Source organism: Condylura cristata, unplaced genomic scaffold, assembly GCF_000260355.1.
Source record: "Condylura cristata isolate star-nosed mole 26May11 unplaced genomic scaffold, ConCri1.0 scaffold00002, whole genome shotgun sequence".
Classification (NCBI taxonomy): domain Eukaryota; kingdom Metazoa; phylum Chordata; class Mammalia; order Eulipotyphla; family Talpidae; genus Condylura; species Condylura cristata.
The window spans coordinates 46,764,159-46,775,482 of record NW_004567103.1 but is presented as its reverse complement, the minus strand read 5'-3'; the positions used below and the strand labels follow the sequence as shown (position 1 = coordinate 46,775,482).

The window sequence follows — 11,324 nt, the reverse complement described above, 5'->3', positions numbered from 1 at the left end:
ACCGCCGGCCCTGGACTCTCCAAATTCTGAGCTCTCATCATGGCGGCGGCGGCGGCCGCGGCGGCCGTCGGGGGTCCGCAGCAACCCCAAACTGAGCTGCCCGCGCCCGGGCTGGTCCTGGACAAGGCGGCCACCGCCGCGCACCTGAAAGCGGCCCTCAGCCGGCCGGACAACCGGGCAGGTGCTGAGGAGCTGCAGGCGCTGCTGGAGCGGGTGCTGAGCGCCGAGCGGCCGCTGGTTGCGGCCGCGGACGGCGAAGAGGCGTCTGCAGCGGGCGGTGGAGGCAGCCCTGGTGCGCCGGAGGAGGAGGCCCTGGAGTGGTGTAAGTGCCTTCTGGCGGGCGGCGGCGGCTACGACGAGTTCTGCGCGGCGGTGCGGGCCTACGACCCCGCGGCGCTCTGCGGCCTGGTCTGGACAGCTAACTTCGTGGCCTACCGCTGTCGGACGTGCGGCATCTCTCCCTGCATGTCGCTGTGCGCGGAGTGCTTCCATCAAGGCGACCACACCGGACACGACTTTAATATGTTCCGCAGTCAAGCCGGGGGCGCCTGCGACTGCGGGGATAGCAACGTGATGCGGGAGAGTGGGTGAGTGGAGCCCTTCCCTGGGGCAGGGGACAACGCAGATGGCCCACGCCGGGGTCTGGGAGGCCTTGGGGCTTACTGCCTGGGGGACTTTCGGAGCTGTCAAAGGAAAGGAATGGGGGAGGGTGAAGCCACATGGGATGGAGGTGACTGAGCTGTCAGTGGTGTGAAGGGGAGGAGGGGAGAGCGAAGAGCATGTTTAGGAAACGCGGCTTTCAATTTTTGGGCCAGACAGGGCGATTGAGTGTACATCGAGAAAGAGTCAGTGCGTGGGGTGGAAGGGGAGGGAGGAGGAAAGGATACTTGGGAAATCTAGTGTCGAGCTGTCAATTGTGTACTTGTTGGATAGGTTGTAAAGCTGCCTGGTTCTTGGGAAGAAATTGAAATTGATGTGATTTGGGTTGACGGGGCTGGAGGTTGGGGAGGGTGAGGGATGGTATTGGGGACCTAATTGGGTCTCGAGATGATGAGAATCTGGAAGGTGGTCTTGAGCTGTAGAGGAGGACAGCTTGCGGAAAAAGGACTTCTGAACTGTCAGGAAGGAGCTCTGGAACTGAACGGGCTTGAGGGAGGAGGGGAGGGGAGGGGCCTGCATTAAAAGTGACTGTTGAGCTGTCAGTGGAGTATCTGGCGTGCGGGAGTGACTTCAGACTAGGGCTACTGAGCAGTCAGTTATAGAATATCCTCCGTACCAGAAGAACTAACAAAAACATTGAATAGATTAGGACTCAGGTTTCTCTCTCTTCCAGTTAAAAAAGCAGTTTATTCACTGACTAATATTTCAACATCTATCTAAAAGGAGACATACTCAACAAATTCCTTTTCAATTGGTGTGATGCACCAGATTGCTGAAATTTAGGACATAAGATATTTTAGAAGTTTCAGTACATGGTATGTTGGCTTAAGACAAGTGTTAGTGTCTGGGAGAGTGCTGGGAAAAGAAAAAAAAAAATCAGTGAACAAGAGGAGATTGTGATTGGGCAGTGGTTGAAAGTATGTTAGTAAATCCAGTTATTCAAGTTTTTCAGTTTCCAGGTCTTATAATTAATGATAGTGTATACTCCCTTAAGAAATGCTCACTAATTTTCTTCCTTGGAGTACTTGCATAAAATTACTATTGTGCTAAATGTTGGTCTTTATCTGTTAGGCGCAAGGAAGGTCCTGGGATGTTAAAAAAAACCAACCAGACCTTGACCTACCCCTTAAACTGCTACACTAGTGTAAAACATAATAAATTATTTAAATAGCCTGAGAATAGAAGAGACTTCTAGGCAGAGAAAGAAAAAGGCTTTGAAAGAAAGTAATTTGCTTGCTAATTTTGTTACCAATAGTAATAATAGTAATAGTAGTCGCAAGTAACATTTCATAATTTAAAGAATATGCTTGATATTTAAAAAATATTTAAAAAGTATTTAAAATACTTAAAAAATATTTAATGCAGCCACTTCAGCATGAGTTTGATCCCCAGTCAGGGAGAGGACATGGCACAACAGACTTTTCCTTTCTCATTTGCTGCTCCCCTCAGCAGTGTACTTAAGTCAGTTGGCCTGTTCTGCTCCACACTCTGTCTCTGGTGAATCCTCTCACTGCCCCTGCACCTCTAGCCTCTACCTCAGTTCTGTATGCATAAATAAATAAATCTTAAAAAAAAAAAATAATGTTCAAATAGGTAAAATATTAACATAGCTAAAATGTTAAAAAAAACAATACAAAGAATCAATTTGATCCTTCTTTCCTATCCTGTCTCCATCTCCCTGAATCTTTTCTGTAGTTGTTATTTTTTACTTTAAAAGTAAGCAAGGATGAATTTATTTAGTCAAGAGTTGTTTAACAGGTGTTTGAAGAGTTGTATGACAGATGTTTCAATCAATGTCAGCATATATGATTGGTGCCAGTAGGCTATACCTTATGGCCTAGATGTATATTAAGCTTATTCCATGTAGGTTTGTGCATTTATACTCTCTGATGTTGGCACATTGACAGAATTGCCAAATGAAGTTTTTCTTAGAATGTATTCCTATCAACAAGTGACACTGGACTGTATTTTGATTTTTCAGTCTCGGTGCAAAAGATAGCATATCAAATACACTGCTGAATATATCTTGCACTTTTCATTTTTTAAGAAATCTTTTCATGTCAGTAAATCAGAGTACTTAGTCCATGAAAATCAAAACAATTATCACTTTTGATAGATACTAGGGTTTCCAGTATGAAATAAAAACACCCCAGTATCCCTACCTTTTTTTACCTGTGCAAGAATATCAATGAGATAAATTATCAAAGCTGAATTATAACATTGCCCTTCTATATGGTTAGTACTAAGCAAATTAGGAAGCTTACTGTTTTACATCTTTATTAATGATGTTATTAAAGCTTTGGATTTTTATTGATATATTTGATAAGCATTGGTCATATATTAACTGTTTTATATCATCCAGCTAATTTAAACTTTAACAGCTCTGAGAATGTTACTGTTACCATCCTGTTGTACAGAAGAGGAAAATGATGCATGGAGCTTTAAAAAACTTGCTCGGATTACTCAGGTTGTAAACTAGGCATGCTGACTGCTTCCAGAGAGTGACTGCTCTATACTGCCTCTACAAATAGCATTCTTCCTAGAACTTCAGTTTGATATTGTGCTTTATCTTTTTAAAATTATTTATGCATACAAAAACTGAGCTGTATGCCAGAGGTGGAGGGGATAAGAGGATTCACCAGAGACAGAGTAGGGAGCAGAACAGGTGGACTGACTGAAATATACTGCTGAGGGGAGTAGCTGGCCAGACAGGAGAGGTCTACTGGGCCTTGTGGGTCAGCTCCCTGGCAGGGGATTGAACTCATATTGCAGTGGCTGGTGATTGCTTGATAGTGCTGAGACTAAATCCCTTTCACAACCAGGGAGGCTTTTTTTTCTTTTAAATGTACCATTAGAGACTTTATTTACTGTTCTTTTTTTTTTGAAGATTTGTTTATTTATGCATACAGAACTGGGGTACAGGCCAGAGAGCAAGGGCGGTGAGAGGATTCACCAGAGACAGAGTGGGTTGCAGAACAGGCCAACTGATGAAGTAAACTGCTGAGGGAAGCAGCGGGTGGGTCTGGAGAGGTCTGCTGGGTCATGTGGTCACCTCTGGGGCTGGGGTTGAACTCATGTTGAAGTGGTTTTAGCTTCTTAGTGCTGTGCTTTAACCCAATGCGCCACCAGGGAGGGCTCTACTGACTGTTCTTTTAAATACCTTTTTTAATTAAGAGGAATTTTTTAAAAAAGAGGAATTATAGCAATTCTTTACTGAGATTTAAACATTTCATTTCTTAGACTGAGTTAGCATATAGAAGATCCCTAAAAGACATGAAAATAGGACAAAATATTGATTTCTGAATTTTGGAGCACAGGGGTAATAACCAGGTTCATGTAGGTGAGATGCAAATCTGATCTCAAATTGTGATGCTTCAGTGCAGGAACAGATAAATATCAGCGAGTTTCATAAGTAGGGCATCAGGGCTACTCATAATCCACAATCTCATTGCATTTTCCTTTACTCACATTTTATAAATGTTTATTTTCCTTCCAGTCTGGCATGCCTCTGTGAGTTGATACATATTATTTAACGTTGTTATTGTTTATCTGAAGCACAACAAGTTATGATTGTTTATCTGCAAGGAAACTATTGCTTATAGTGCCATCAGTTGCCTTGTTCAATTTCACACAGGACAAGAATGAAGAGTAACAGTATTATATAACATTGTGATTGTTCTGAAATTTTTACAACTCCTTGGATTGGGAGAGTAATTCTTCTGGACTGTATATCTGATCTGCTGCTTAAGAGTCTCAGGTAAAGATTGTAGGCAGAGGTGCACTTAAAAGACTGCCTCTGAAGCCTTTTTATAATTGGAAATGATCAACAAATTATAACAGTGTAATTGGTGGTCAAACCTGGTACAGACAGAATATATTTTTCTCTGTTTTTAATGTTTCTAAAAATACGTTTAGATTGCTAGAGGTTGAAAATGGATTGATTTGACGGTTGTTTGTTATTCCAACTATTGTAGAAGTTTATAAATCTTAATCTGGTAAATTTTAGAAAGGATTCCATTTTTTCTTTTTCTGTGTTGTTAGGAAAAGAGAAGAAATGTTTCTCTGCTTAATCTATTTTCCAAGTGTCTTACTGTTGTGTGATTGATGATGGGGAAAATTTTAGATACATCATGACCTCTATGATTGATCTGCAAATTTGTAATTTGGATGGGGGCAGGGTAGAGATTCAGTTTTTTGGATTAGTAGAATTGATATAATAAATGTGATGATGTCAGCAGATATGCCAACCAAAAGAAGAAAACTGCTGAGAATTTATTTGTGGAATAAGATTAGAAAGATTATGAGAAATACTATATATTGGATACTACTCAGCAAAATATGTCAGAAGGAGAAAGATAAGTTCTGAATTGGATGGTATCATTAATACATGGACTGTAAAGCAACTAAACTAAGAGACAGATAAAAACCTAGCTTAAAAACAAAACCTTGATAACTACCTGAAGAATGAAGCAACCCACGAGGGAGACGGGTGAAGGAGTTGGAGAGGGAAGGAAGGAAACACAAAGGGAAGGGTGAGTTGGTAGAATGTGTTCTGTGGTGGCAATATCTGATAGGGATATCCAAATACCACCTTAATTAAAAAATAAATAAATAAATTGCAATAACATAAAAATATCCAGCTTTAAAGAAAACTACTAACAACTGTATGCATAGCAACATAGTTTTTCTACTAATAAATATGCTCAATCATTGTCACAAATGGCTGATGGATGGATTTGATGGAGGTGATTTGAGGTTCTGGTGGTACTAACAAGAATTTGTGCTTTTAAGCATTTAGCACTCAATTGTTGATACAGAGGATGAGTATTTTCACCTTCTATCTTGTATTATAGTTATTTTTACTTGTTAAAAAACAGAAACTGCATCTTGCTGATAATCAGATTAACATAGTCTCTTAGGCTTAGTAAATGTTGAATTAAAGGGGATAAAAATAATGCTTGTTATGTAAAAGATTTTCCCTGAAGATTACATTACTTTAGTTGTCAGGAGGTAGTGGTAGCATTGATTGTTAAATTCTTAGCAGCTTATTTCAGAATGTCTCAGGGCTAATACACATTGGTTATACTATAAAAATAAGTGGATAGATTAAAAGTAAAGGTTTCTCTTTGTCTCACTCCCCACCAAGAGATTTCTCTTACTTTCTTTGGAACTTAGTTGTATATGTAAAAGGTGTTTAATAATTTGGGGGGAGTTGTAGTACTATTTATTTACATCACATCGAATTTAAATTACATTTTAATTTTTATTAATATAGCTATTTCAAGGTATTTATTTATGCAGCATATCTAGATGACTTGTTATGTGAAATGTTACTTATCTCTGACAGTGCCAGATATGAATGCAGTGAATCTCTGGCTGATTAATGTCATACTCTTCTGTACCTTGCCCTTTCCCTTTTAACATATTTATTAGGTGGTGTTTCTTAGGTATACTAGGACAGTTTCATTTTCTTTTTTAGTAAGTTAATTTATATTCCATTGCATTCTCACATTTTTATTTTAGTGTAATTTTTGCTGTCAGTTCCTTACTGATAGGCATTTAAATTGCTTTCAGTCTTGTGTTGTTAAAGTCAGTATGTGCGAATAGCTTCTTTGTGAGCATATTTATGAATTTTAAACTTTGATAGAATACTCTGAAAAAATTAATTTACACTCTCACCAGCAAATATGAAAGAGCATATGTTCCCATATTGTTAGTATTTATGATCTTTGTTGATATAAGTAAAAAATATTATCTCCTTACATCTATTACCATGTCTCTTCCCAAACCACTTTGTAGCAAATATATTTTATAACTTGGTTCCTAAATATTTGAATATGTATCTCAATAAAGAATTGTAAACTCAAAAACAATGCATAACTGAAATGTCCAAATTGAACAGATAGGGTATATGCATAAGATGCAGTGTTATTCAGCCTTTAAAAGTAGTGAAATTCAGACACATGCTAAAATAAAGACATGCTTAGTGAATGAAATAAGTCAGTCACAAAAGGACAAATATTATATGATTCTGTTTATATGAAGTACATGCAATAGTCTTAATTTACACAGTCAGAAAGTACAATAGTGGTTGTGAGGAGCTCAGAGCTGGGGAGTTATTGTTTAATGGGTACAGTATTTCAGTTTGGAAAGATGACAAAATTCTTGAGGTGGATTGTACTGATGGCAGTACAACGTAAGGGTATTTAATGCCACTGAATTATGTACTTAAAAATGTTTAAAATGATAAATGTGTGTTATTAGAAGTCAAAGAATAACCACTACCATTACCACACCTAAAATATTCAGAATTATTTCTTAATGTTTTCAGATATATATTGAGTGTTGAGATGGTTTCCCAGTTGCCTCATAAATGGTTTTAGGAGTGATTTAGAATTAGGAACCAGGTAAAATCCTCATGGCATTTGATTGTTATATCCTCTAGGTCTCTTGTAGCCTTTTTCTTTTTCTTTAAACTTTTCTGCAATTTGTTAGTTGAAGAAACCCATCTTCTGAGTTTTACTGATTGCCCCTCTCTGTGTTCTACCCATTTCTGATAAACCAGGATCTAGAGATCTAGAGTTTTGATCAAGTTTTAGGTTTTTTTTGGGCAAGAAAACTATAATGGTATTTTTTTTTAAAGATTTATTTATTTATACATACAGAACTGGGTTACAGGCCAGAGGTGCAGGGGCAGTGAGAGGATTCACCAGAGACAGAGTGGGGAGCAGAACAGTCAGATTGACAAAGTATACTGCTGAGGGGAGCAGTGGGCAGGTCTGGAGAGGTCTGCCACGCCATGTGGGTCACCACACTCTCTGGTGATTGAGCTTGTGAATTTGTGCTGAAGCAGCTGCTGCCAGCTTCATAATGCTGCACTTTAACCTGTCCTGCCACCAGGGAGGGCACTATAATGGTGTTTTATGCTTCTAGTTGCATCATATTAGAAGTCACAGAATATATTATCTCCTTTAGTTAATGTCAGAATTGATAAGTGGATTCTGGTTTCTTAGCCCAGTCTATATATTTTTGTCAAATGTTTTATTGAAGACTTAAAACATATCTGTAGATTCAAAAAGGAGCAAGCCACATTGTCTTCATTGTCAAGTGTATCAAGCTTGGAATATATGATGGAGATTTAATGAAGTATCATGAGACCAATATGGTTCCTATAAAACTTCTACCATTTTTTTTAAGATTTATTTTATTTATGCATACAAAACTGGGGTACAAGACAGAGGTGCAGGGGCAGTGAGAGGACTCACCAGAGAGAGAGAGAGTGGGGAGCAGAACAGGCAGATTGATGAAGTACACAGCTAAGTGGAGCAGTGAGTGAGACAGGAGAGAGTTGCTCCTCCATGTGAATCAATTCCTTAGCAGGGGATCAAACTCATGCTGAGTTGGCTTCAGAGCTTCCTAGAGCTGTGCTTTAACCTGTTGTGCCACCAGTGTGGGCACTGGGGCTTTGACTTCTTAAGGGAATTTTAACTCTTATTCTTTGCTCAGGTAGATATACCTTACATGTAGGTGATTTTATTGGTAGGGTTGGAGACAATTTAATGGAATATTATATTTGGAAATCTAATGTATAAGGGGAAGAATTTCCTAGAGTACAGATATGTAGGGCTATAATATAACATTATGGTTCCAAGTTATCTACCGTTATATTTTCAACATCTCACAAGTCCACTTAATTTATTAACCATTTGGTTTTGACAAGGACCTTTGAAATTGGTCTTGGTAATTTGCAGTTTAAAATTTGTAACACCATTTTTACCTATAGAGTTATGCTTCATTTACTACTCCAACATTTGTTACTTTTTTTCCTTGGATACAAAACAATTTTTAGGCCAGAAAATTATTCTTATGTGTAAAATGAGAATGGTATTCAACTGTGTACTACAAGTTTTTTCATTAGATGAGATATCACATACATATTCAGAATGGTATTTCCACTCATACAGTTGATTGTTCAGGATTATGAGACATAGTGTCAAGCTGTATTAATATTCCATTATACTGATTTTCTTTTTTTTTTTTTAAGATTTATTTATTTATGCATACAGAACTGGGGTACAGGCCAGAGGTGCAGGGGCGGTGAGAGGATTCACCAGAGACAGAGTGGGGAGCAGAACAGGCAGATGGATGAAGTATACTGCTGAGGGGAGCAGTGGGCAGGTTAGGAGAGGTCTGCCACGCCATTTGGGTCACCTTCTGGGGCAGGGATCAAACTCATGCTGAAGTGTCTTTAGCTTCTTAGTACTGTGCTTTAACCCGCTGCGCCACCAGGGAGGACCCCATTATCCTGATTTTCTTGTGGACAAAACTGTAAGAAGCAAAGCCTTTTATTAAAGCATTGAATTAGAATGCTTGACCAGGGCAGTTGCACCTGATTTTGAAGGTATTTTTTGGAAAAGCTTTAATGAGTCATAATTGATTTTCAGTAAGCTGCACACAAAGAAAGTTTATTGTTTGGTAAATTTTCACATATGTGAAAATCTGCAATCAAGATAGAAAATAGCAGCCATCCTTTAAATTGTTCTTGGAACTCTTTAAAATCACTGCCGGCCTTCTTTAACTGTGTTGCTTTCAAACCCAGCCACCACTGATCACTTTTTTTTTTTTTTTTTTGCTGTAGATTAATTTGTATTTTAAAAAATATATAATAGTTTATTTTTACATCATTTTGTGTATTTTTCCATCTCAGTTGTAATCCCTGTGGGCTTCCCATCACCGAATCACCCTGTGCAATCACCATAGATTTGTATTTTTTTTAAAGATTTATTTTTATTTATGCATATAAGAGCTGGGGTGTAGGCTAGAGGTGTGTGTTGGGGGGGTGGGTAGAGGATTCAGCTGAGACAGAGTAGGGAGCAGAACAGATGGATTGACCTGATATAGACTACTGAGGGGAGCAGTAGATAAGACAGGAGGGGTCTACTGCTCCTTGTGGGTTAATTCCCTGGCTGGGGATCTTCTTATGCTGCAGTGGCTGCCCATAGCTCCATTGTGCAGCTTAACCCCTTGCACACCATAGAGGCCTTGAATTTGTATTTCTATAGTTTTATAATAATGGAACCAGGGCTTCCCTGGTGGTGCAAGAAGTTAAGTCTTAGTACTTTGAAACTATCCAAAGCCACTGCAGCATTAATTAGATCCCCAGCCAGGGAGCTACTCACATGATGCAGCAGACCTCTCCTGTCTTGCCTGCTGCTCCCCTCTTTGTATTTCAGTCAGTCTGCCTTTTCTGCCCCCCACCCCCCTCTAGCCTGTATCCTGGTTCTTGTATGTATAAATAAATCAATCTAACATAATATGTGTTTTTCTTTTTTCTCATTATCTTTAACTCTGTATAATTATTTTGAAATTTATTTGTATTGTTGTATATATCAGTAATTCATTCCTTTATTGTAAATAGTAGTCCTCTCTATGGATATGTTGTAGGCCCCAAAACGAAAGAGTAGGGTATTTTGCTCTCTAGGGGGAGAATTCACGTAAAGAGTATTAGGTATAGTTGAATAGGCAAAGAGACTTGTGCAAAGAGGGAGCCACCGAGGGAAAAGAGACTATGCTTCTTGAAGTGAGTTAGGAGGAGATATTTAAAGGGTAAGTCCATGAGGAGGGGAGAAGGAAGGCAGCCTTATAGATAGTTCTGGTTGGACTATACCCAAGCATATGCATATCAGTTACATTCCAACTATGCATTTGGGCACTCAGTTTTCTCTCTCTAGGAAATTGTGAGGTAATCATTAGTCAGGATCTCCTATCATGGCAGTTTCATGATAAGTGTGGTGGGTCAGATTGTCTGGATGGAGATCGCCAGCTCATGATTTTGTCCCCCTATGTGAGTAGGACATGGGACAACTTATCCTAGTGGTTCACAATTTCCCTTACCTAGTCTCAGTTTTCTGTTTTTTTTTTTTTTTCACCTATGTGTTCTAAATTTCATTGATAATGTATGTACTCCTTTATTTTCTTTCTTCTTGCTTTGGGCTTAATTTTGTTATCTTTTTCTGTTTTCAGTAGTGGCATTTTAGATATTGATTGTGACCTTTTCTAAAGGAAGCATTTATGTTATGAATTTCCCTTTAAGCATAGTTTAAGAGACGTCTGACAAATTTTTGATGTTTTTACTTTTATTCAATTCAAAATATTTTATGTTTTCCATGATTTCCTCTTTAGCCCATCAGTTATTTAGAACCTTTGAGGATTTTCCAGATTACATAGTAATGATTTGTAGTTTAATTCTCTTGTGGTCAGAGAATATACTTATATGACATCAGTTCATTTAAATTTGCTAAGTTTTTTTCCTCTCCCCCCCCCAGGATACTTTTATAACCCAGTATATAGTCTGTTTTGGTGAAGATTCCATGTGCTCTTGAAAAAAGTATTATTCATTCCTTGGGTACATGTACTGTAGATGTCAGTGTAGTCAAATTAGTTGGTTGTGTTAAGTTCTACATTCTTACTTTTTTTCTGTCTGCAGTTTCTGTTCATTACTGAGGGAGAAGTATTAAAGTCTCCTCCAACTTTAATTGTGAATTTATCTTTTTTTTTTTTAAAGATTTATTTATTTGTGCATACAGAACTGGGGTACAGGCCAGAGACTCAGGGGCGGCGAGAGGCCTCACCAGAGACAGAGTGGGGAACAGAACAGGCAGATC

General features: G+C 38.7%; 1 protein-coding gene across 2 annotated transcripts in view; it reads left to right on the top strand.

Annotated features, from left to right (window-relative positions):
• UBR3 (ubiquitin protein ligase E3 component n-recognin 3 (putative)) overlaps nt 1-11,324 on the top strand; it is a 147,640-nt gene continuing 136,316 nt past the window's right edge. For both annotated transcript variants that reach the window (XM_012727393.1, XM_012727390.1), the window contains exon 1: nt 1-587. In XM_012727393.1, the coding sequence (XP_012582847.1) occupies nt 40-587 (548 nt within the window). In that variant the 5' untranslated portion in view covers nt 1-39. The remainder of the gene's footprint in view (nt 588-11,324) is intronic.